At 59.3% G+C, this 25,602-nt stretch overlaps 1 protein-coding gene and 1 long non-coding RNA gene across 3 annotated transcripts in view; both read right to left on the bottom strand.

Moving 5' to 3' along the window:
- Positions 1-25,602, bottom strand: part of ZFR2 (zinc finger RNA binding protein 2) — a 36,378-nt gene that overhangs the window by 10,528 nt on the left and 248 nt on the right. For both annotated transcript variants that reach the window (XM_045086576.1, XM_045086580.1), the window contains exons 2-10: positions 10,727-10,940; positions 9,672-9,789; positions 9,033-9,257; positions 8,640-8,929; positions 5,605-5,787; positions 4,239-4,467; positions 3,028-3,185; positions 2,057-2,176; positions 569-693 (exon numbers count right to left, since the gene is read on the bottom strand). In XM_045086576.1, coding sequence (XP_044942511.1) covers positions 569-693; positions 2,057-2,176; positions 3,028-3,185; positions 4,239-4,467; positions 5,605-5,787; positions 8,640-8,929; positions 9,033-9,257; positions 9,672-9,789; positions 10,727-10,940 — 1,662 coding nt within the window. The remainder of the gene's footprint in view (positions 1-568; positions 694-2,056; positions 2,177-3,027; positions 3,186-4,238; positions 4,468-5,604; positions 5,788-8,639; positions 8,930-9,032; positions 9,258-9,671; positions 9,790-10,726; positions 10,941-25,602) is intronic.
- LOC123393723 lies at positions 20,963-25,600 on the bottom strand. Its single transcript, XR_006608525.1, has 4 exons — positions 25,436-25,600; positions 24,574-24,692; positions 23,739-23,924; positions 20,963-22,312 (listed from the first exon to the last, which is right to left on the bottom strand). It is a non-coding gene; the product is annotated as an uncharacterized LOC123393723 (long non-coding RNA).

Here is a 25,602-nt window from a genome sequence, read left to right as displayed (position 1 = left end):
GCGTGCCTCATCCAGAGGCTGAGGGAGGCTGGGGCTCCAGGACCACCAGAGAGCGCTGCCTCCACCTGACGGGGCCCCCAGGGCCCATGACACGGGCCTGCCCAACACCCGCCATGGCCCAGGGAGACTGAGGCGATGTGGGCCCGGAGGACAGAGGCCAAGGGCAACAGGTGGGGAAGGAGCAGGTGATGGCCGCCCCAGGTCTGTCCTGAGCTTTGTTCCCCAGCTCAGACGCTGCCCAGGTCTTCCGTCGATCAGACACGGCATCAGAAAACGCTTTCAAACTGCTCCAGAGGGTGGAGGAAGGCGTGACAGATATGTCGGTGGTCAGGGGACGCCGGGGTCGGGGACACCAGGGTCAGGGCGCACAGAGACCCGGGGCTTCCCTGTGAACGGGAGCCCAGAGCCCTGCTCCACGGCTACGGGCTTGTGCTGTCCTGCGTGACCATCTCCCCGAGGGCGGTGTCCCCTGCCCACACTGCAGGGGCGAGCTCCTGGGTCCTCAAGCCCGAAAGCAGAGGGTGGGGGCAGCCCAGCAGGGACCCCGTGCGCCTAATTCCCCACATACCAGCGCCGCATCTCCTCAAGCTGCTGCCTGCTCAGCTGCCTCTGCTTCCTCAGCCTGGCCTCCAGAAGCTTCCGAGCTCTGTGGCTGGGCTTCACTGCAATCGGGAGGTCTGGGTTCACTTTTTTCTGGAAAGGGCAGGAAGGGCTGTGAGACAGGAGACCTTCCTTTCGACAAATGCCAGGAGCCTCAGGAGCCCCCAGCGCCACGGCCTCCTGCCGGCTGACTCCACAACGGGACTCCATCCCCCAGAGCCTGGACGCTCCAGGGACCCACGAAACAGGGAGCTCCCGTGGGGAGCGCGGCCGCAACACAGCAGCCCGGAAAGAAGGAAATCCAGCCCCACTGTGGACGCCCTCGCTGGCCACGGATGGGTCGCTATAGAGCCAACGTCAAGCGCATATTTCAAATCAAGCTAACTCAGCGGAAACGCGGTGAGACCCAGCGATCCGCGTTTTCAAGGGCGTCGCAGATTCTCCCGTGGAACGTAGTTTATGGTGAGTCCCTCATCGTTCCCGAACACAGCACTGTCTAGGGGGCCTTTGCTCTTGCCAACGGCCCACGTGTCCATCAATGGAAGGACCAATACACAGTGTGTCCCCCACGCACAGTAGTGTCCCTCGGCCACGAGCAGGAGTGAGGCCCCCACGCGCTCCCCTGGGGACAGACTCTGAGCTCACGACACGCAAGAAGGGAACCAGACACAGAAGGCCACACAGGGTGTGAGTCCACGCGGGTGACACGCCCAGAACAGACTGGTCTGCGGACTGGGAAGGGGGCTCGTGGGGGCCGGGGGCTGGGGGTGACTGCGAATGGGGATGAAGCTTCTCTCTGGGGTAATGGAATGTTCTGGAACTAGAGAGACGTAAGGGTCACAGCTCTGGGATTGCACCACAGTAAAAGCTGGGAAACCGTAATCTTCATGTGGGTGAACTGTGTAGCACGTGAGTGACACCCCAACGGAGTAGCTAGAAGAGGGGTGTGCACGCGACAACTCGTCCCGCCGCCCCGCGAACCTGTGAGAGAGGGACCGGGGGAGGTGGCTCTCAGCCCCTCCTCCGGTGCAGCCCATGGGGCAGAAGGGCCCCCAGCCAACCCCAGGTGGGGAGTAGACCAGCCCAGCCAAGGTCCTGTTGGTGCTGGGGGTCTCGGCACCCAACTCCCGGGCCCCTCCCAGGAACGGCTCCCAGAGGACGGTCACCCTGCTGCAGCAGGGGCCCCTGGGGCACGGCCTCTGGCCCCCAGGCGCCCCTGTTGCCCCCATGCCCCATCTCGGCTGCATCTGTGAGCCTGTTCCATGTGCTTAGGGACCCCTCCGGCAACAGGTGGGTCCGGAGTCGAGAGACGCCACGGGGATCCCAGCCGGGGCCGGGTCTGCCGCGGTCTCCAGGGAACGTGGGGTACAGGCCCCCAGCACCCGGAGCTCCTGTTAGGGGCGTGGGACGGGGTGCAGGAAACCTGGCGGTCAGGTCCCACCGCAGCCCCGCACACCTTGTACTGCAGCCGGTGCCGCCGGCCCCTCACGTGCGTGTCCCTGGCCGTGGCGTTCCCGACGCTGCACTCGCACAGGCCGCACTGGAACCCGACCACTTTGCCTTCCTCGTTGCGCACCTGAGACACAGCGCCCTGCTGAGCCGGCCGCCACCCACGCAGTGCGCCCGGTTCCCCAGGCAGGGGCACAGCCCCCGTCCCCTTGGGGACACCGGACCGTCCCGGGAGGCCTGCGCGCTGGTGTCCCACCTGCCAAGTGGGCTTTGGGGGAGCCAGCATGTCACCAACACACCCTCCGGTGCCCCAGCTGCCCTCGGCCACTGTCCTGTCCCGCTCCTCCGCCCGCTCCCCACCCAGGGGTGCAGACACCCACCGCCTGTCCACAGAGCCCCTGCCTCGGCTCCATTCTGAGCTGCAGCCATCACAGGCCCTGCCGTGCCCCCTGAGGCTTTCATGCACCTTGTCATCACCTCAACTACGAAATGCCAGGGCTTCCCCGGCGGGGCTCCTATCTGGGGAGGCAAAAGTGGCTGAACACAACCAGAAGAAGTGCTACTGCGCCCACTTCCTTTCAGCCAGTGAGGGGGAGCCTGAGAAGCAGGGAAGCGGCCGGGGAGAAGGCTTCCAAATCTGGGTCTAGAAGCTCTTCCAGACAGGCCTTGCAGGCTCCGGGCTCCAGGGCGGTGGCCACGGAGGTTGCACACGGGCTCCTGATGCCCAGGGATACCAGGCCTCTATGTATCTCAGGCCTACCTTCTAGGATCTGAAACCCAGTGCCTGGACCTTCCAGTGAGTTCCGTAAGACACTGTGGCTCACCACAGACTGTGTGTGGACAGGTGCGTACATCTCAGATGGAGACCCGGGGCGCGATCTTGAAGCCTGACCCCTGCTGCAGTCCCTCACCACAGCCCAGAGGGGGAGTGGGGGCACGCCGACGGCCCGGGGCACAGCGGAAGCCTGGCACGGTTACCTCCTCCACGTAGCCTGGGCCCACTGGCTGCGCGGCACAGCTTCCAGAAGCTTCTGCGGAGTCTCCTCGGGCAGGTGGACCTCCAGGCCCATCTGGTGCAGGGTGTGCCCGTTTGCCCTCTGGGGCCCTGCTGCCCGCCGCCTGCGGCTTGGAAGTCCCTGGAAAAAAGAGCGGGGCTGCTCACGACCTGCGCCAGCCAGAAACCAGGGCCGGCTTCCCGCCCGCCCGCATGAAGTGTGGAATGAGATGCAAACCAAGGTCTCCTGCTCCCCGTTTGGTCCCTCATGATGTCAGGCGGTCGGATCCCCCGTCCTGAAAGGCCCCTTTCATGCCAGCCTGGGTCTCAGCTGAGAGCTCCAGCCTACCACGCAGCTTTTGGTGCCCGTCTGAATGCGTCCACGGGGAGGCCCAGGTGGCAGGCCTCTCGCGGAGGAGCCTGTGGCCGCCCCACTCTTCCAGCTGGACCCAGAGTCATGGTCAAGCTAGCCCCCTCTGGCATGGCCCCCCAGGGGAGATGGGTCTCTGTTACCACACCGCTCTTCGGTTTGCGGTTCGTGTCGTGTGGTGATTCCAAACACAGGGCCACTGAGACTTAAAATAAGTCCTCCTCCCCCTTCCTGGGCAAAGCCGGTGGTGGAGAGCAGAGCCTGGGGCGGCCCTGGGTCTGAATCCCACCTCCACTGTGCGTGAGGTGGCCCAGCGCCAGGTACGTGACCTTGCCTCACCTCTGTTTGTCCCTCTGCAAACGGGGAACCTACTTTCCAGAGTGGCGGAGGGCAAACAGGCAATGCCCCAAAGCAGTCGGTGGAGTGCGTGTCTACAGGGGCCTAGCTGCTGCCCCTCGATCCGCGCCCCCAAGACAGGCCACCCCCAGGAAAGGTGGGGCCGCAGGTGGGGGACCCAGGTGCCCGCCTCAATTTCCTGAGACCCACATATTTCATCAGAGCCCACTCTGTTCACCTTGAGCACCGGGATGTGAATCCTGCCCCCACTGCCCCACGGGCTCTGTCCACGCTTCCTAAGGGTATGGCCCAAAGGTGGCCGGAATGTGGCAGAGAGGGGCTGCCTCTCCCCACCCCGGCCTCCATCCAGGGCCTGGGCCCTCTGGAGAGAGGGGATGGTTAGCACGCATGCCACAAGGGAAGGGGACAAGCGCTTCTTTGAAATCCCAGCGTGAGGAGTGAGTCCGGGCGTTGGGCTGTGACCCATACCCGCACTCGTGGCCTTCCAAGCCGCCGGTCTCTTGGTCAGTGCTGGCTTGCTCGGGGTGCACGCGCTGGGACCCGCAGGGGCTGTGGGCTTGGCAGAGCCCGCGGGGGAACTCTCCGCAGTGAGCGGGGCCGGCTGGCTGGTGCGGGTGGCCTGGGCCGAGCTGGAGTCCCCGGGCACAGGTTCTATGGCAGGGATGGGCTTGCCCAACTTCGTGTGTAGCTTCAAGACCTGGAACAGCCCCCCCTCCCCCCAGTCAGGGCCCAATCACACCTCCCGGCTCCAAGTCTCTGACACTCACAGCCCAGACCTGCCCCCGCCCAGGGCTGGCCGCAGGTTCTCCCCTGGGCCCCAGAATGTCCTGGGTCCCAGCTCTCCTGCCGGCTCCCCTGAATAGCCAGGCTCGGCTGTGCCTCCCCTTCCCCCACCTCTCCTCCTCCTGCTTGCTTCCCCTCCTCTGGGCGCTGCTCTCGCCTCTGCGGGCTCTGAGTTCGCTCAGGCTTTTGAGAGCCTGCTCTGGCTGGGCCGAAGGAGGGGACAACACAGGCCCTTCGGAAGGTGATCTGAGGGTGGCCCAGCTCTGCAGTGGGGAGATGGAGGAGGGCCAGCCACGGGGGAGGGGGAGCAAAGGCCCGGGGGCAGGAGGGAGTGTGGCAGGTTCTGTGTGGGGCCCTAGACAGGGGCCTTCCTAATCCTTCTGCCCTTAACTACGTGGCTTAGTGGCTTAAAGCTGGTGTCCCGCCAGGCTCTCCTCCTGCCGCCAACACACACCCCTTAAGCAAGCAGTACCCTGCAGGTTACCAATACCATTTGGGAAGGGCTGCTGCTTTTTACAAAGTTCCTGCGGGAGCGTGTGGCAAGGACAGACCCTGGGCAGAGAGGTGGGGTCTCCCTGCCTTTTCTCGGGGGGGGGAATCCCATCGAGTTTCTCCGTAAGCTGACATAATACAGGCACTTTCAAGGCCACGGGAAAATGTTCATATCACGATAGTAATCGAGACTACAAACATGGGTATTAAATTACTCCCTTCGATTAAAACACTGCTATCGACATCGACAGGAGCACTTACCGGCTGAACTGTGTAACTGAACCGGATCGGCATCACTGCTAAATAGCAGACCCCAAACGGAACCCGCAGTTTGACCTCATCAACACCCGAACCCTCGTTTCTATAAACACGTAGATACCCAAGGCCCAGAGTGGTCTCCCTGCCGCCTGGGGACAAGGCCGTCACGCCGCTCCACGCCTTGGTCCAGGGGGCAGGGGGACACCCTTCAGAGGAATGCAGTGGCCCGGGGCCCCGTATGAACAGCTTCCTGTCATTGGCGGTGGCCCCCTCGTGGCTGTGGGGCCCTGAGGGCTCCTACCTTCTGGTGCCTGGCTCCCCGGATGTGAGCGGCGTAGGCGTCTGCCCCTGTGCACGACACGGCACAGAGCCCGCAGCGCGGCCTCCCCTGCACCCCGCCCGGGCCGCCGCTGGCCTGGGTGCCCGCCTTCTGGGCCGCCGCTTTCTTCTTGTGCTTCTGCCCCTCCAGGTGCTCACGGTAGGTCTGCAGGCGGAGCGAGAGACATGTGTGTGTGTGTGTGTGTGTACGTATGCGCCCGCACAGTTCACTCACGGGGACACCCAGACCGCCCCCTGCCTCCCATCACCGGCCGCGCAGACGCTTGAGTGCCCCTTCGTTAAACCCAGTCACCGGGCCAGACGCTCAGCCTGGACCACAGGTTTCTTTTTCATCTAAAAATGGGTGAGCTGCTTTGGCTTCAGGGCCTCCCTGGAAGGAAAATGCTGGTGCTTCAGGATCTGACCTCAGAAACCACACGAGGACATCCGCTACCTGAATCGCACGGGCCACGTTTGTCAGAGGCGGCTGACACACGGAGAGGGCCAGGCCAGAGCAGGTGCGTGCGTCGCAGGCCCCACGGGCTGCACCGCCACGTCTGAAATACCGGATGGCGTCCGGCAAGTGACCAAGCTCTTAGTGGCATCCCACACTCCTCTCCGGGAACCCTCAAGACAAGGCCAGCTGCAGTGAACACGCTCCAAGCGGGTCAGCTCAACCCATGCACCCCGACTATGCCAAGACTCGGGCCAACATGGTGACACAGGCCAGTGACACGGGCTGGTTCTGGAGCAGACCGGGGGCAGAGACAGTACTTACTGGAACTCAGGAAACTTCTGAACATTGACCTGAGCCACAGAATACACACGCGCGCGTGCGCACACACACACACACACACACACACACACACACCGGGTAAGAGCCCACGGGGCAGAGAAAAGCCTGACAGGACAGACCCAGTGACGCTGACGGGAAGCTGCCGCTAGAGCCGCGAGGAAGGCAGCCCGCATCCTACACGCGCACCCGTTCGACCCCACGGCTTCAACCAACCACAGTCTCATTTCGAGTCCCAGGTCCCGTGATCCGTGCTCCAGGCCTTCCCCTGACCCGCGGAGGCCACAGCGAGTGGCAGGAGATAACACAGTACGGGCACCACAGGCTCCTAAGCTCAAAGTAAGAGGAACCGTTTGCGACTGTCTTCCCGCCCTGGGACTCCCCGCCGCCAACACGTGTCCAGCGTGTGAGAGGGAGACCAAGAGGGCGCGTTGGGAAGAGGCCCGTCTGGTGCTCCTGCAGCTCCGAGGGCTCCCCCTGGCCCCGCAGGGCTGGCCTGGAGGCTACACAGCCAACCGGGCTGTCCTGAGAGAGGCCACCTAGACAGATACCTCGAGAACAGGCACCAGGACTGCCAGGGGCCACGGGGAGCCCGGGGACAGACACCCTCCCATGCAGCGGGCGCAGGGCAGGGGGTGGATGGGTCAGTGCTCGAAAGTCTCAGGGTCCCGGCGGGGGTGGCACGGTGGCGGCATCAGCAGGAGCCCGCCCGGGGGGTGAGTGCACACCGAACCAGACACGTGCACGTGGGGACAAGTGAAACTGCAGACTTGAGGGTAAGAAGGAGCCTCGATCAAGGTCAACACCCTGGCTGGGAGCCTGGCTGCCATGGGGGAAGCCGGGCTGGGGACACAGGGACGTGTCTGAGTCGTGACTTACATCTGTCTGCAACCTACAACATTCTCCGTCAAAATTCCAATCTGGGGGCGCCTGGGTGGCTCAGTGGGTTAGGCCTCTGCCTTCGGCTCGGGTCATGGTCTCAGGGTCCTGGGATCGAGCCCCCATTGGGCTCTCTGCTCAGCGGGGAGCCTGCTTCCTCCTCTCTCCCTGCCTGCCTCTCTGCCTACTTGTGATCTCTCTCTGTCTATCAAATAAATTAAAAAAATTGTTTTTTTTAAATTTCCAATCTGAAGAATGCTACAGACCTCAGCAAAAAGCTGGGAACAAAAGGTCACGTTTCTGTGGCGCACTGCATGCGTGGGGACATGCTCGGGCAAAGCCTGTCACTGCAGCTGTCCCCGAGGAGACCAGCTCAGACACCTGCTCCGGTGACAGGGAGCGCAGGGCTGGGCTCCGACCTCCCCCACAGCACTCACGTGTCCCCTTCCTGGGGAGCATCCCGCACTCACGCAACACAGTGTTGTGAAGGGTCTAGAATCAGCAGAGGCTGGTGTTGGACCCGTGAGAGGAACCGAGAACCCAAGATGCAGCATAAAAGTCACGCAGAGAAGCCAAGGTGGGAGCAGAGAAAACTAGCCTCCCTTTAACGAGCGCGAGTCTCGCTGCGGAAAAAGCGTGCACGAGGTTCAATCAAGAGGCCTGTAAAGACGGCAGGAGATAGGAAAGGCCCTGGCCCGCCTGGGTAAGTGGGGGGGGGGGGCCGGAGGGGGGCTTCCAGGGTCTCCTCACGCACCCCGATGGCCTGCGAACCTGGGGTCTATGCACCCCTCCGGGTTCCAGCTCTCTCTCAGAAAGACTCAAAACTAGCACGTGATTCCTGTGAAGACAGGGCCCTCGTATCCTGTACCTCGTGTCCTTTCCGGAGGACGAGCTGGGTTACCTGGGAGTGTGGCTGGGGGATCTCCCTTAGACAATTACACACGCGCGCGCGCACACACTTGCTTCCGTCCACCCGGGGACCTGCATCGAGGCGCCCCCCCACCAGGCACCTCCTGGAACTGTGTCTGTTGCACCTGCACCCATCGTGGGCCGAGGAAGGGGCTCTGCCCACCGCCGCCCGCTCAGGCAAGGGGAGCCCCACGACTCCGTTCCTGCCACCAGCAGGCAGTGTCGTGCCTACCCTCCGCCCTTTGCCAGCACGCAGGAAAGGCAAACCTGACGTGCCCTGGACGCTGCTAGTTTACTAACAGGCCTTTGGGGACAGGCAATGCCCCTGATGTCTGGTTAGCCAGGTGGGGGAAGGGGGCTCTCCCAGCCTAGGGCAGGCAGCACAGTCCCCAGGAAGGTCCTCTGGGTCTGCTCAGCAGGTGTGGAGGGCAGCTGACCTGGGGACCAGCACAGCTGATCTTACAGATGTCACAGTAGTGAAGTGGGGGCTCCCTGGGGCCACCCTTGGCTTTCGGTGCTTTGGGAGGCGCCAGAAGCTTTCCAGAGAGGCTGCCGGTGGCAGAGCTGGCCCTGGGACTGCTTCCGGGGCTGCCCCACAGGGAACCTGGGGGTGTGGGGAGTGGGAAGGGCAGCTGGGGAGGCGGTGGCAGCTGGAGGGGCAGCGGTGCGGGACACTGAGGACCGGCTGCCGAGTGCACCACTGCTTCATAGCTCGGGTAGGCAGGTCCTAGGAAGCAGAGAGAAAAACCAGACATAGGGAGACGGGTTGGTTTGGAGGACGTAGCGAGAGGCATGGCCGGTGCCTGCTGGTACACAGCGATTCATCTTACCCGTGTCCGGGGCAGAGGTGGGGCTGTAGGAGGTCGGGGCATAGGAAGGCAGCGGGGAGACAGAGGCCATGGGCAGAGCGCTGGTCGCCAGCGGGTAGGTGTAGTTCTCGGCGTAGCTCAAGGCTGGGGCGTTGGCTGGCTGCCCTGCCGAGGCAGTGGCCGCGGGTTGTAGGGGCTGCGCTTGGCTGCACCCTCCACTGGGCTGGACAGAAGGTCCTTTAGTCCCTGGAGGGCAAGCAGAACCTCTCTGCAAAGCCACCCTTTACCACAACCCGCAGGCGGACAGCGGGAGCCACGCCTGCCCTTTAACTGTGCCTGTGGCCTCCCCAGACCCCTACTGGCCACGACCGCCTGCAAGTCCAGAACCCCAGGCTCTGCCATCCGGAAACTCCAGGCTCTCAGCAGAACTCACCTCCTTCCAGTGGGGGAAGCCTTCCCGGAATAAACCTGGCTAGCTCCCCTTTTCGTTCTGCTTCTTTCCTTCCCGCCCTCTTTCCCCCACCCCCACCCAAGCCTTCCAGGCATAGTGAAGAGACCCCCAGCCCACCTGCCGATCTGCAAACTTTGGAGTGTGACCTTGCGGGGAGGGGGGGCCCTCCCCGCCCTCTGTAAAGCCAGTGGCTCCTTGCAGAAACACACCTGGCTGGCAGGCCATGGCCGTGAGCTGAGGCTGGCTGGCAGCGGGCAGGTAATACTGTTTGCTCTCGAAGCTACTGTAGCTTCCAGCATCTGTCGGAGGTCCGCAGCTGTAACTGTCCTGCGAGGGGGTTACCAGAGCGACACATGATGGGGGGGAGCCTCTCAGCGCAGGGTGTGCTCTCGCTCACCCCATGTGTGTGTGTCCCCAGGGTTCCTGGGCTCCTGCTCTGAACCGGGCCATTCAGGAGCTGGGACAGAGTGACCAGTGACACAGATGTGGCCGCTCTCGTGGAAATGTTACCATCTGAGAGCAGAAGTGCTCTGCAGAATGCCTAGCTCGGAGACTGCTCCTCGGAGGAGCAGTGCAGGGATGGGCAGCAGGTGCGGATGTGGGGGCGGGGCTCCGGGCAGGGACAGCTGGAGGCAGGGGCCGCCACACGGAGTCGGTTGGCAGGCTTGCGGGAGGTGCAGAGGGCTGTGAGCACAGCGGCTGCAGCCAGGAGAGAGGGCCGGGGGGACAAATGGGGCCAGGGGCTCAGGGAGGGTCTGGGTGCCGTGCCAAGGGGCACACAGGGCGATGCGTGGAATAGGACGACGGACCGGCAGGGGAGGACAAAAGCAGAGGCCAGCCCTGGGGGTGTGCGAGAGCCTGGGGGTGGGCTGGAGGGGGAGTCCCAGAAGTAAGGGAGGAGGAAGAAGGTGGAACCAGACAGCGTGAGCTTTGCCAGCTGGGCAGCCCCTGGTACACCCACTGACATGAGGGGTTCCCAGCGGTGGGTGGCAGAGGCTCAGGAGGGGTGGACCATGTCTGGCACGGGACACGCTGGCAATTCCAAGTGGAAACGCAGCGGCCAGATCTCTAGTCCCGGAGCTCGGAGAGGGGAAGTTGGCATCCTCAGCACCAGAAACGCCTGATGAGCCCAAGCCCATCCCTTGCTCCCTGTCAGGGCAGGGAGATAAGCCCGTGTCCCCGCCTGTGTGCCTGTACGGGGCGCCCACTGCACGTGCCCCCTCAACGTTATCCGGCGCTAGTCAAAGAAAGACCAGGCTGATACCTGGTAGGAGGGAGCCATGGTGGACGCTGGGGCGGGCTCCTGGGGCGGGCTAGAGTGGAGCTGGTACCCGCCATACCCCACTGGGGGCACAGGCCTGGGGGGCAGGGTAGCCGCGGGAAACGGTGGGGTCACAGCGGGACCCATTCCAGCAGCGGGTCCCGTTGAGAGGCTGGCTCCAGAGGTGGGGAGGGGAAAAGCCATCGGAGGCCCGGTGCTAGAACCACAAACACACACAAACACCGGCAACATCAGATGTGCTCAGGGGCCCCCAGCCCACCTGCGACATCAGATGTGCTCAGGGGCCCCCAGGCCATCCAGAGGGCATCGGCCGCTCTGGATGCCTAGGGTGCATCCATTCTTTCTGTGACTGATGTTTCTTAAGACCTTGCTACAGGAGCAGGCTGGGGTTTCAGCACTTTTCACAAAATAACACAACGTGCTAACAACTCTGCGTCAGGGACGCTCCTTGTCCACGTTTGCAGGAGAGGAAACTGAGGCACAGGAAGTGGCAAAGTCAGGGCCTGAGCCCCTTGGTCTTCTCAGCCCACCTGTGCGGGCAGCAAGCTCTTCCTGGACATCAAGGTTCTTCCATGGAAGCTAAACTTGAATGGCATTTTGTGACCGAGGGATGAGTGGGTCCCCCAGTTACTAAAATGCAGATCGGTGAACATGAAACTACAAACTCGTAGTCACGAGAACCCGCTTTATTGCCAGCGTGCTCTGCGCGGCACGGAGCCTCTGACAACACATTCCCCCTGTACTGCCACAGTGACGTGCTCACCATGTCTGTCTGTCTGTCCATCGGTCCCGTTTCTGAATGTGGAAATTCTGCAGATCAGTGACACAGGTCGAGTGCTCGATTCAGACCCAGATCTTTGCGACCCAAGCGCCCCTCACTCTCCTAAGTGTCAGCCACCAAGGAGATGGTCCTTGGGAAAGTCCCTTTGTCTGGGATGGTACCGTCAAAGCTTTTAGCCCCATCACGGGTCCCATGAAGCTCCCGCAAACCAGGGGACGACCCCAGGTGTATGCATGGGGTTTGGGGCAGGCAGGTCTGGGGACAAAGGGACCGCAGCCAGCGGTGCTCACACACCTGGTACCTTCACACACGTTCTGGCCCAAAGCTAGCCACACAATGACAGCCGAGCTGCCCCGTCCCTCTGAGTGGCTTGCTGCCCATCTGAGACAACAAGGGCAGCGCCCTCCAGGCTGAGCAGAATGCCGAGGGTCAGCCACACAGTCAAGTGCAAACGTACCTCGCAGGAGCTGGGGGCCAGCAGAGCCCGGGACCTCACCCCTGCCCGGGGTTTGCCCACCCCCTCCCTGGCATGTCCGTCCCCCTGGCAACCAGAGCACAGCATACACCTGCCTGTGTCGCCCTCCTGCTTAGAACCCTCCAAGGCTCTGAGATGGCAGCCCTGACGCCGATGCTCCCCATCCCCTCCTGGAAGTCACTGCTCGAATGCCACCTCCTCCAACAAGCCTGCTCTGAGCCCGTCTAGGACAGCAGAACCCCGCTGGAGTTTTCTTGCCAGCACCACCTGATCCTCTCCGACCTGTCTGTGCCCCGGTCATCGGCTCCCCCACAGCACAAGGCCACAGGGGCACAGGATGGCTGTGTCCCAAGGTCTTTCTGGGCGCTGCAGTAGCACCCAGCACACAGCAGGTGCGCAGTAACAGCGGTGGGACCAGGTGCGTACCGGCGTTCCCAGGGGCACGTGTTTGGGAAAGGGCGGGTGGGGGCATCCCCGAAGCTCCCATCTACGGCAGCTTTCCAGATGCAATCGAAGGCAGCGTCCTGGACCCCAGGGGCCACTCCCAGGTGCAAGGCCGCCGTCCGAACAACTCGAAATCTGCAGCTCTACAGTAAAATGATGACACAAAGGGAAGCCAGCCGTCCACTCCGCAACAACCCAGGATGCCTTCCTCTCCCAGGTGAGACGGAAGCGCCCCTCGAGCTGAGCGAGCCTCGGATTTCTCCAGGGAGCCGAGCGCGCGATCGTGGCTCTCTTCTCCCTGTCTCAGAGACTTTCTTGGCCAAAAGCAGGTGGAACAGGCAGCCGGCTGGCTCTCTGAATCCCTCGGTATTAAGGCCTCTTTACTGCAAAAATATTCCGAGCCTAGAACATAATAAGGGCACACCCTGGGGTGCCCCAAGCCTTCCTATTTTGCTGTATTTGCTTCAGAACTTCTTTAAATAATGAAAACTGAATGGTCCCCCATCAGATTCCCTTCCTTCCCCACTGCCCCCGTCTGGGGTTGGCCGTGATTGTTAGACTTTTATTGCCTGGGAGCAAGCCTTCATGCCACACAGTGTCGTTTGTCCGCGTCAGGTTGTGTATAAAGCTACGCCCTTACTCTGCCCCTACCCCGCCTCCTGCTTCTCCAGCCCCGACACCCCCAGGCTGCCGGAAGGCACCAGCTCCATAAAACACTTGTGTTCCCTTCATTTTTAACTCTGCTGTGTCCCATGCTGCCCTTCACTTGGGCTAGAGGGCCCCAAACCTGGCCCCACATTCTAGAGCCACGCGGTCCGATATAGTGGCACCAGCCATGTCTGGCCCCTATGCGCTCACAGTGTGTGGCTCCGGCGGCTGGGGAGTGGAATTCAACATTTAGCTTCATTGTAATTAATTCAGGCTTTATGAGCCACAGGTAGCTAGTGGTGACCCTGGTGGAACATTTCCACCATCACAGAAAGACCTATGAGCCGCACCAGAAGTCCCCACCCCTCTCTCTCTCTCTCTCTATCTCTCTCTCTCTCTCTCTCTCTCACACACACACACACACACACACACAAAATTTACTGAGAAGCATACAAGCATGTAGGCCCCCTCCCTGTCTTGTGACTAAAGGGCCTCCTGTTCAGGCCCTGGAGAGACCCTTCTCCCTACCTCTTGGCTCTAGAACATGAAAGCAAAGTATGGTCTACACTCATACACTCATACACAATGGATTATCCGCCCTTAGAAAGAATCCCGACCCTGCCACGGTGTGGAGGGACCCGAGGGCAATGGGCTGTGAGCGGAGCCAGACCCAGAAGGACACATCGTGCATGGACCCCACTCCCAGGAGGCCCCCAGAGGAGTCCCGTCCACACAGAGAGATGGTGGGAGCCAGGGCTGGGGCAGAGGGTGGAGAGTCCGTGCTTTGTGGGGATGGAGACTCCTTTGGGGGGATGGAAAGTTCTGGAAACAGAGGGTGGGGGGTGTTCGCAGGACAGGGTGAGTGTGCTTCATGCCGCTGAGCTGTGTGTTTGGAGACGGTTCAATGGTACATTTTATGTCTATTTTGCTACAATAAAAAGAAACCTCACAACCACTACCAGTCACTCCCCCACCCCATATTTTGTCTTAATGTTTAACAGACATGTTTTAATATTTTAAGAAAGAAACTTTTAAAGATTTTATTTATTTGAGAGAGAGAATAAGAGAGAGAGAGAGTGCGTCAGAAGGGGGAGGGTCAGAGGGAGAAGCAGACTCCGCGCCGAGCAGGGAGCCTGATGTGGGGCTCCGTCCCAGGACTCCAGGATCATGACCTGAGCCGAAGGCAGTCGCTTAACCAACTGAGCCACCCAGGCGCGCAAGAAAAGAAACATTTTAGAAACACATGAAAAATTATGTTGATTTTTCCATGTTTTACATTTGCTCAGTGTTCTTGATGCAAATACACCTGCTTTGGACACTCCAGCTGTAACTGCATTTTAAGGTTGGATCTTTTAGCTCAGCCCTTCTCAGCCTTTCTCAACAGAGAGTCGAGCAGAAATGAAGGCCTCGCGCCCCCAGGCGTCTGTGTAGGTAAGAATTCATGTCCCTCGAGGGGACGAGGACCCCGGGATGGCGCCGGCTGTGGCCCGTCCCTCTAGGGACTCGGGCTCTCTGACCATCTCCTGTGTTCTGCAGCTCTGAGGTGGAACCCCGATCGGGAAAGGGGCTGTGCTGGTCGGCTCTGGCTGCCGTTACAAAGTCCCAGGACGGAGCAGCGCCAACAACAGTGCTGTGCAGGCCGGAGGTCCAGGATCAGGCAGTTGGTAGGGCCGGTTCCTTCCCAGTCGTCTCTCCTGGGTGTGTAGACATCGTCTTCTCCCGTGTCCTCACAGGGTTGTCCCTGGACGCGTGTCTGTGTCCCCATCCCCCCGTTACAGGGGTGCCAGTCATACTGGATCAGGGCCCACCTTTGTGACCACATTTTAACTTCATCACCTCTTTAAAGACCCCGTCTCCAAGCACAGTCCTATTCCGAGTGAGGTCTTGGGGGTGAGCACGTCTACAGTTAAGTTTTAGGGAGGACTCAAGTCAGCCCACCGATGTCACCTGCTTCAGGTCATTATAGGAGCCAAACTCAAATGACATATGAAAATCTTGGTCACACAAACATCATTCACGCTGAAATAAAATAATATAAATAAATTAAAAATAAATTTTACAGCATATACAATCATTTACGAATTTATTTTAAGACACCAAACAGCACTAGTCCCTCAACAGAATGCCCAGACATGTACGATAATAGAGAAATTCAGTCATCACTGATGTTTTGCCAAGCAGGAAAACCTTGGCCTGTTTTTTGGCCGCTGGGAAGGTTTATTTCTCAAGGCGGGTAAGATAAAACATACTGTATTTAACTTTCTGCCTGCTTGGTTTATGAAGTGTTCAGGCATATGGTACGCGGTCCACTGGCACTTCTGAGCTGGGCCTCCCGAACTTAGAGGCGGGTTTGAATGGGTCACAATTCCCTTGCCCAGCTTCCTACTGGTGGACACTGGTGGACACCGCACACTGGTTACGTACTGCCGTCAAGCATCATCCCACTGCTGCGGCTTCGCACAGTGATGCTGACCTTCGCGGTTTCTGCGGATCAGAAACGCAGGAGTAGCTTGGCCGGGCTCTGGGCTCCCACTCTTCCCGAGGTCACCAGCAAGGCAGGGGCCAGGCCGGCAGCGTCCGAAGGCTTGACTGGGGTGGTGGGCTGTGCTTCCCGCGCACTCCCTCAGCCAGAGGGCAGTTTGGTGCTGGTTGTTTGCAAGGGGCCTTGGAGCCTCATGGGCGGGCTGTTCCCAGCACGGCTTGTGTGTTCTCAGACACAGCAACTGGCTTCTCCCAGGGGGAGAAGCGAGGAGTCGGGTGCGGAAGCCGGACGTGCCACAAACTCTGACACCAGTCACCAGGCAGAACTTCAGCCATGTGCCATTAGTTAGAAGCGAATTACCGAATCTAACCTGCACCCCAGGGCAGAGGATTAGGCCCCGACTTTTGAAGGGAGGGAAGGGTTCGTGGCATCTCTTTAAACCACCAAACGTTACTGGTGAAGCTGCAAGGTACCGGCCACGTACGTTCCACACACGCCTCCTGGTGCCGGCCTCCTCCCGCGGCTTCCCGCCCAGCCTGGCTCCCACCACACTGACCACAGACGAAGCACAGCCCACAGAATGGGGCCAGGATGGCTGTCTCAGACCCACCGCTGTGTCCTCACGGAACTGGAATGACTTTGTTGGAGGCCCTACCTCCAGTCCCAATGGGGGCTGGGGGGGGGCACAATTCAGCCCTCCTTAGCATCCTAAAACAGGACAAGTCTTATGAGCAGGTATCTTGGCGACTCCCCATTGCTTACTGCATAAACCCCAGCTTCTGCCTTACATCTGAGAGCCGCGACCCACCGCCTAGCCTCCTGCCACCCCCCGAATCCTCTGTCCCTCAGGACACGGCACCATTTCCTGGTCAGCCCCTGTGCTTTGCTCCCATGTCAATGTCCACACCAGCCCTTCTCTCGGGGCTGGGGGCGCCACAACCCAGCCCCAGCCACCATAATCCCAGGTGCCCTTCACTGCAAGGCCTCTTCTGGCCCTGGGAGGTGGGGAAGGGCTTCTCCTCACCGTCACATCTCTTCGTTCCTCCTCAGAGCTCTCCAAACACTTAAGATAGGGCTTTGCAGGGCAGTCGAGGGGAGTCAACGTGTGATGAACAACGATCAAAGTGGTGGCGGCCCAGAAAGGGACCGTGAGACCCACCGCATCCTGACCGGCGGCTCGGGACACCACGAAAGCACCTGCTGGTGTTTATGGTCTGGGACGGTAGAGCACTGCCTCCCTTTAGGTCCGCTAAGGGAGCTCCAGGAGGACATGGAGCGTGGGATGCCCCTCGGACTCGGGGAGGGCATGTGCTGTGCATCTCACACCCGCTCTCAAGAGAGACTTGGCACAGCAGTGCCCAGGTGGGGAGGAAAGGGGAGAGATGGGGGTTTAAGCAGGGTTTGGCAAGGGACAGCCACATCTGCCCACTGCCTGCTTTTGTAAGGCCCACGGCAAAAAAATGGTTTTCCCATTTTCAAATGGCTGGAGAAAATTAAAGAACTATTTCGTGACACATGAAAATCATTTGACATTCACAGATCAGAGTCAAAAATGAAGGCTTCGCAGCACACAGCCACGCCCACTTGTTTGGGTACCGTTCCCGGCTGACTTTGCCCTAGCGGCAGCCCTAGCGTGGGGGAGCTCAGACGCCATATGGCCTGGTGTTAGGGACCCAATGTCTGCGTCTCCCAGAATCCCAGAATCCAACGTTGAAGCCTTACCGCTCAGTGTTAGGAGGCAGAACCTCTGGGAGGGATTAGGATTAGATGACGTCAGGAGGTCGGAGCCTTCAGGAGCGCCCCTGAGTCAAGAGGGGATTGCTCCCCTCCCCCTCCTCCGTGCAAGGACACAGCGGGGACGCGGTCAGTCCACAACCCTCAGTCCACAACCCGCCAGGGGGCTCTCACCAGGACCCAGCCCCCTCCACCAGCACCCTCAGCACTGTGGGGGGTATGTTCCTACTGTTGACAAGCCGCCCCCAACTACAGGATACACAAAAAGCTGCAAGTATTTACTGAAGAGGTTTGCAGATTCCTGGTTAAAGCAGCACTCGTCGTTTCCCTCAAGATCCTGCAGGCGGGGCTGCACTGCGTCTGCACTCGGCGGCTGGAGAGCGGCTGGCGAGCAGACAGACACTCCGGCCACCTCCCTGTGGCATCTCCTCCTCCACGGCCAGCCTGAGAGCCTTCACGCAGCAGCGTTCCCGAAGGCTCTAGAGGCTGCAAGTCCAAGCTCAAGGTGCCGGCAGGCGCCGTGTCTGGTGAGGGACTGGGTGGAGGACAGGGTGACAGAGCTCTGTTGCGGGGGGAGGGGGGCTCTCTCATAAGGGGACTCCTCCATTTCATGAGGGCTGCACCCTCATAACCTAAGCCCCTCCCAGAGGCCCCACCTTCCGCTACCATCATCTGCAGGACTAGGTTAGAAATTCTGGGGGGCCCGACTGCAGTCTACAGCGGCATCACTTCCACGGTAGTCTGCTGGCAAGACACGGCACAAGGAAGCCCAGACTCAAGGGCCAAGGAAACAGATGTCACTTCCAGATGGGAAACGCTGCAAGGTCACAGCACAAACGGTGAGGACACAAGGAATGAAGGACAGGGACATTTTGGCAACTGACCTGCCACACTGAGGTTTTAAGAGTTGACCGAGCCAAAACACAGCTCGTGGCAAAGACCTCCCACAGGCACGGCCCATACAGTTGCCAAAACCTAGGAAATCTGGCATAGGGATTCTCACCCGGGGTGACTTTGCCCCTAGCGAACACTGGGTGACGCTGGGACATCTGTGGTTGTCACGACTGGGGTGCTGCTGGCGCCAGGTCAGCAGCCACAGATGCTGCTCCACCCCCCATGGGGCCCACCCCAGAGTGACCTGCCCCCGTGTCAAACGTGCCACTGAGACACTCAGACCTGCGAAAACAGGCGAGGACACCAAGGTTTGGAGTGGGGGATCGAGCCTTGCATTTGGGGGAAAAGCAGCCCAGGCCAGGAGAGGCAGCTTCTCCTTCCCAGGCTCGTTGCCACATGTCCAGAGGGAGACCACCCCGCCCAGCTCAGGCTCCCCTTGATGGGAGGTCACTGGTCACCTCGCCTTCTCTCAGTTTCCAATCAGGCGGAAGCTGAGACTTCCTTCCCTCCGACTCCTTGGAAATGGCAGTTTCGCCTGCAGTCACCCTGGCTTCGCAGGCCCCGGGTTCAGAATCCCTGCTGGAACAGCGGGTGCCAAAAAGCAGTCACCGAGGTTACACGGCAGGTTTACGCTGGCCCCGTGCGACGCGGCATTTCTCTCGGGAAAGTGATCGATTCTTCCTGCCCGCGGCGGCACAGACCTTCCTGCACGCGGCGGCACTCAGGCACCTCCCGGGCTTCAAATCCCGCAGGCTCAAGGGAGACATTCCTTTCGAGCAAGATGGCAGAGGAGAGAGCCGAAGCACGAGAGGGCTGTGCGGGAGCACGGAGCTGGCGTCACAGACGTCTCAAGCCTGGGAACCAGGGGGAGAGCCACGGGCCAACGGGATGGCTTCAGTCCTGCTCCGCTCACTGGGGCCTTGAGCAAGCCCCTCCCTCTTCCTTGCCCGCGGTGTACTGGCCTGCAGACCGCGAAGAGTTCTCTTGAGACGGCAGGACAATTCGGCAGGAGCTCTCGCGGCCCAGCAGCCCGCACCAACCGGGGCTGCCAGGTCTCCCGACCTTATGCAAGACTGGAAATCGGGGTTTTTCCGCTGAGTGTGGGTATCAGATTCCCCGCACACTGTCTGAACTCTCCCATTTTTTATTTTACTTTATTTTATTTATGGGTTCGTTGGAGAGAGAGCACGCGCGTGCAGGAGCGGGGGAGTGGCAGCCCGAGGGGGCAGCAGACTTCCCGCAGAGCAGGGACCCGACATGGGGATCATCGTGGCCTCAGCCGAAGGCAGACACTTAACCAACTCAGCCACCCAGGCACCCCTATTTTTTTAATTTTTTTAAGTAATTTCTACACCCAACATGGGGCTCGAACTCATGACCCCCAAATCGAGGCACACGCTCCTCCGCCTGAGCCAGCCAGGCCCCGCAAAGTCTCCCGATTTTTAAATGCCGGCAAGCTATAGTGAATAAAGCGAGCAACGAGCCGACCACCCGGGCTGACGAAGGCAGGTGTGAGACTCAAACACGGTGGGCAGGCTGCCAACTTCCGACGGTGACGGGCGGGAACAGGAATGAAAAGCCCCAAACCGGCTCTCGGTGCAGACTGCCGGCTCGCCGGCCGCCGCAGCCCGGCGCTAACAGAGCTGGACGCTGCTGCTCAGAGGGAGGGCGCGCTGCCGCGCTGCAAGGCTGAGGGCCGCAGTCCCAACAGTGAGGTTTCTTGGTCTAAGTGTTTGTTTCAGGGAGGCAGGGTGTCAGGGAGCGCATCGTCTAGATCAGATTTTAGAATGCAAGGTTGGCAAGACCCGCTGACACCGCTTCGCTCAGTCACCTGACAGACCGGGCCAGCGAGGGCTGGAGACGGAAGGGACTGGGCAGAGGAGGGCCGGTTCAGACCAGGGCTCTCCTGAGTGACGTGCTGTCGCTTGTCCCCGCAGGCTCACCATGAAAGGACACGTGGACCCGGGACGTGGCCCTCACTTCCGAAGGGTCTGTCTGAGCAACCTACAGCAGGTAATGATGCGTTCAGAGAGCTCCGCTGTATACCGCTGCCAGCGGCTCACACTCGGCAGAAAAACGTACACACACACACACACACACACACACCCAAACACATTCAGTGTCTGAGGGGAAAAAATTATTTTCCCGCAATCACAGCAGGTGAGAAACCTCACTCGGTATCATTGATCTCCCGGATCCTTCCTAGAACGAAGCTCTTCACCTATTCGTGGACCTGCCCTTGTCCTAGCACTGCCCCCATGGCACAAGCTAAGCCCGACTTTCGCTCCCACTGAGCACCCCACAGCTGGAACTCTCTCGGGTCAAGGGTCCCCAGCGCTGCGGCGCACCCTGACCTCTGCGCAGTTCTCCAGGCGCGTGCGATGATCCACAGGGCTGAGGAACACTCGGAGTTCAGACGGCGTGCGGGGATCTGATGCCCACTGCTGCTGTGGTCGCTGGAGACATTCATCGGGAAGGACGCGCCTAAATCTGTCGGTAAGATCGCGTGAGCTCACGGCTACGCGCTCACATGAACAGCCAGTGATGGTCTCATTTGGCACTTCGGTTCACGAGCTTTTTATTTTCAAAATATACATTTCACATACACTCATACTCATAACAATTCAGATTTTAAAAAACGTTTTATTTTTTTTTAAGTTTATTTATTTAAGGGGCGCCTGGTGGTTCAGTGGGTTAAAGCCTCTGCCTTCGGCTCAGGTCATGTTCCCAGGATCCTGAGATCAAGCCCCGCATCAGGCTCCCTGCTCAGTGGGGAGCCTGCTTCTTCCGCTCCCTCTGCCTTTCCCCCTACTTGCACTCTCTGGTTCTCCCTCTCTGTTAAATTAATAAATACAATCTTTTAAAAATGACAATAAGTAAATTATGAAAGTCTTACTACCTTCTCCATGAGAAATGCTCATTTCAGATTCAGAAACCCACAGAAAACATTCCAATGTACTGGAAAGGGGTTTGATAAACTAAACCTTGGGTCTTGAGAAGATGACAGAGACTTCCACTCCCCAGCCCCATCTGCAACCTCCTTTAAACTGTAGTCAAGAGCCTCCAGCTCTCAATCGGGGCCAGCCTGGCTCAAGGCAGAGACACTGGGCGGTGCCATGTTCCGAGGCAGGGATTCCCGAAGCTGGTGACGGGCGTTTCCTGAGCCTCCAGGGTGAGCCGGATTCTGGGCTTGGCAACTCTTGTATCTTTCTGCAAAGGACCGTGGTCGCCACATGGAGGGTGGCCACAAGGTTAGCCTGTCAGGCAGATGCTTCAAAATGCTGTCTTGATGACATTATGCCGGCTAAGCCAAAGAGAAAGCATTCTGTGTGCACCCCCCAGAAGCAGTGCAAGCCAAAGAATTTCCAACCAGGGCGACGAAGGCCACGCCCGTCTACTGCTGTGAATCCAGAGGATGAAAGCCAATGTTTGGGGACTGGTGCGGGGTCATGTGTGGTTCCAGCCCTCTCCTGCTGCTTTCAGAGGTAGAGAAACCCCCACTGTCACCTGGTCTAACACATGTACCTCTTGTGTTGACAGAGGGAGGCAGGACTCGACAGCCAATGTGAGGCTCTCATGAGCAAGTACGACAGACGTCCAGTTACCAACGCTCGGTTCAACCAATGACGTTCCAATGAGAAAGGAGCCGCTGGAGGGGCGTCTGGCTGGCACGGTGCCTGGCCGGCACAGTCAGTTAAGAGTCCCCACTTGCCGTTTCGGCTTAGGTCATGAACTCACTGGTCCTGAGACAGAGCCCAGCGTTGTGTACCGTGCTCCACGGGGAGTCCACTGGCAATTCTCTCTTCCCTCTCCCTGTGTCCGCCCCCCTCCTCTAGTAAATGAATCTTTAAAAAGAGAGAGTGAGAGAGCGCGTCTCAAAAGCTTATTAGAAGAGAGCTTCACCTGACGGGAAATCAAGCATTACCCCAAAGCCAGCCGCTGCCTCACTCAGACTTCACCAGAGCGCGAAGGCAGAAGCAGCCAGATGTCCCGTGCACGTGGACCCTCACAGAACTGCTGAACCAAGAGGGAAGGAAATGGAACACGGAGGCCAGACTGTCCTGTTCCACACTCCAACATACAGCTCCGAGTTCTAGATGCTTCCATCACCTAAGTGATTTAAACACATACAGAACCGTGCTGGAGTTCCCCAGCTGCTCACACTGAAAACTGCACTTGGGACTCATGAGAAGCGCTGCCCAATTCAATTTTTCTCATGGGATTAATCCCTCATTCTGGATATCTGCAGCACTAACTCTACTTCTGAAAAAGCCCAAGGAGATTTAATTAAAAGACCACATAATATACAATAATTGCGACTCATCATACCAACAAGTAATCATAAACTTTGCTTATACCTTCAAGAGTGAATGTGCATCCAATTCTGACCAACAATTCAAAAAGTTCAGAACCCCACACTAACAGAGGACAATGATATAAGGAATTATTCCTATCCGAGGCTGTGGTTATCAAGTTTAAAAGCCAAGGGGCGCCAGTCGGTTGGGGGTCTGCCTTCAGCTCAGGTGGTGATCCTGGGATCCTGGGATCGAGTCCCCCATCCGGCTCCTTGCTCAGCAGGGTGCCCGCTTCTCGATCTGCCTGCTGCTCCCACTACTTGTGGTCTCTCCCTCTCTCTCTAAATAAATGGAATTTAAAAAAAAAAAAGTTTAAAAGCCAAGAGAGCCAAGAGAAACGGGGCGCCTGGATGGCTCAGTAGGTCAAAGCCTCTGCCTTTGGCTCAGGTCATGGTCTCAGAGTCCTGGGATCGAGCCCCACATAGGGCTCTCTGCTTGCTGGGGAGCCTGCTTCCTCCTCTCTCTCTGCCTACTTGTGATCTCTGTCAAATAAAATCTTAAAAAAAAAAAAAAAAGCCAAGAAAACCTACTCAAAATTCCTCTAAGAAAAAAACTGTTGTCTTCACTTTGACAATTTCTGAAACAGGCTTTGTAAATACTATTATTCAAATGCTACCAAAAAGTTGGCATATAGTCCCAAAATCTGTCATCTAATTAGTCTTCCCATGGCACATTATATAAGAATACATCCTAAAGGCAGCTGAAGGTTCCAAGCAAAGTCACTTACCCCAGAAGAAAATGTCTATTTAAAGTCATTCAGATAATGCAGAGGATCTCTTTTCAAGGTTTTGTGAGACTATTACTTATTTTACTATGATACCTATGTTTCAGTTTTCCCTAAATTTACTTTATTTTTTTAATATTTTATTTTTTTAAGTAGTCTTTACAACCAACGTGGGGCTTGAACGTATGACCCTGAGATCAAGAGTCCCATCTTCTGACTGAGCCAGCTGGGCACCGCTTCTCATTTCTTTCTTTTCTTTCTTTTTTTTTAAGATTTTATTTATTTGACAGCGATCACAAGTAGGCAGAGGCAGGCAGAGAGAGAGGAAGGAAGCAGACCCCCCGCTGAGTGAAGAGCCCAGTGTGGGGCTCCATCCCAGGACCCTGAGATCATGACCTGAGCAGAAGGCAGAGGTTTAACCCGCTGAGCCACCCAGGCGCCCTCCCAAAGCACAGACCAGTCTGGCACTTCATTCAGGGTAGTTTCACGTCCTTCGATCCACGTCAGTACGCGGTGTCACCCGACATCAGCACACAGACAGCAGCGAGGCTGAAGTGCGTACGTAATTACTGCAAATAACGGACCGATGCACCTGCTGAAGCCCAGGAATTATCTACTCCAGAATGCAAGTACGCCATTCCTCCTCCGGAAGATCATTAAAAAAAAAAAAAAAAAAAAAAAAGATTTAATTTATTTATCTGAGAGAGAGAGCAGGAGCAGGGGTAGGAGCCGAGGGGGAGGAAGAGGAACAAGCAGATCCTGCGCTGAGTGCGGCCCCCACTCAAGGGGCAACCCCAGGCCCCTGGGAGAATGACCTGAGAACACACTGAAAAGTCTGACACTTGACTGACTGAGCGCCCCGGGCACCCCTCCCCGGGAAGGCACTCTTAATCAGTGACATCCAAGTGACTTCCCACTGGGGACTGAAGAATGCACCGGGAAAGAAAAACGAAGAAAAGAAAGACGCACTTGCCAGCGGACAGAAGGTAAAGCCCTCCCGAGAGTGCACGGTTCTCAGCCTCCCGCTGCAATCAAGCACCAGCAGCAGAGTAACCCCGAGGGCAAACAAAGAAGGCTAAATAAAAACACTGTGTGGCTGAAAGGGCAGGCCCCCTCTGAAAATCCATGACTAGCCGAACACCCCACCTCGGAAGCCACTCCAAGCGCAGAAAACACGAGGAGCCCTCCTCCCGTCCACAGCCCTCCTTCCCAAGCCCTGCTCTGTCCCCTTGCGACCCCGGAGGAAAGAACACGCAGATCACACCCCCCGGGGCTGAGAGCTCGGCCCTAACTGTCCACGCATCTGTCTTCTACGAGCTGAAATCGAAACGTGCAGCAGAGGTGCCTAGGGCGGTCCACACTCGTGTCTCGGCGGTGCAATGGGCAGTCTGCATCCTCGCGTCCTCGCGGCCTGTGAGGTTCAGCCCGGCTACAGCTGGAGAAGGACGGGGTCAGGGTGGCGCTCCCCGCCCCGCCCCGCCCCGCCCCGGACGCCAGCCCTGCAGCCCTGCCCCGGGCTGAAGGACGGAGATGGCAGAGATGCTCCGAGGACAGGCCCTGGGAACAGCGTGGGGGTATCTGTACATTGGGGGTGCAGCACACCCCACGTGCTTCGACCCAGAGATCCCTCCTTCCCTCGGCGGCTTCCGATCTCTGCCCCCATCGCCCTCCCCGGGAAGCCTCTAGGGCCCACCACCCTCCTATAGGGTGCCAGGACTCTCCCCCAGCAAAGGCGAGTCTGGAACCCCCCCCACCAAGTCCCCGCCTGACCCCCATCAAGCCTCATCCCCCTCGCCAACGTCCCTGAGTTCCTGCGCCAACCCCGCCGTCAGGGGTCAGTACCCCCGACCCCACCTCCCCCCCGCCCTGCCAGGCCTGTCTGTCCTCCAAATAAGGATCAAGTCCCCTCCCACTCCCCGCTCCGCCGCCTCGGCCTCCGCTCCGCGCGCTGCGCAGTCCGGTGCCCTCCGGAACCGCCCCGCACGCCCCGCAGCCCCGGTCTCTCCACCCGCCAGCTCGGCCCCTCCGCGGCCACCCTGCGGCCAAGCGTCCCCCCGCCCCCGGCTCGGGCTGGTGTGCCCGCCTCGGGGGCCGCTGCCCTCCCCTCAGCCCCGAGCGCCCCCTCTGCTACCGACCCCCCGCCCGCCAGCTCACCCTCCCACACACAGTCCGAGCCGCGGCCTCCCGGCTGCGCGGCCATCTTGGCTGGCGCAGGCCTCCCAGCCGGTGTCCCGCCTGGTTCCGGCCAACACGCCGGCCCGCGGCTTCCCCGGGGCCGGAGTGGGTCCGCGTCGGGCCGGCGGCGCGGCGGCGCGGAGGCC

The sequence above is a fragment of the Mustela putorius genome, unplaced genomic scaffold (assembly GCF_011764305.1).
Source record: "Mustela putorius furo isolate JIRA1106 unplaced genomic scaffold, ASM1176430v1.1 tig00000095_pilon_pilon_pilon, whole genome shotgun sequence".
Classification (NCBI taxonomy): Eukaryota; Metazoa; Chordata; class Mammalia; order Carnivora; family Mustelidae; genus Mustela; species Mustela putorius.
The sequence above is the reverse complement of the archived record's forward strand: the minus strand, read 5'-3'. Positions and strand labels throughout refer to the sequence as shown.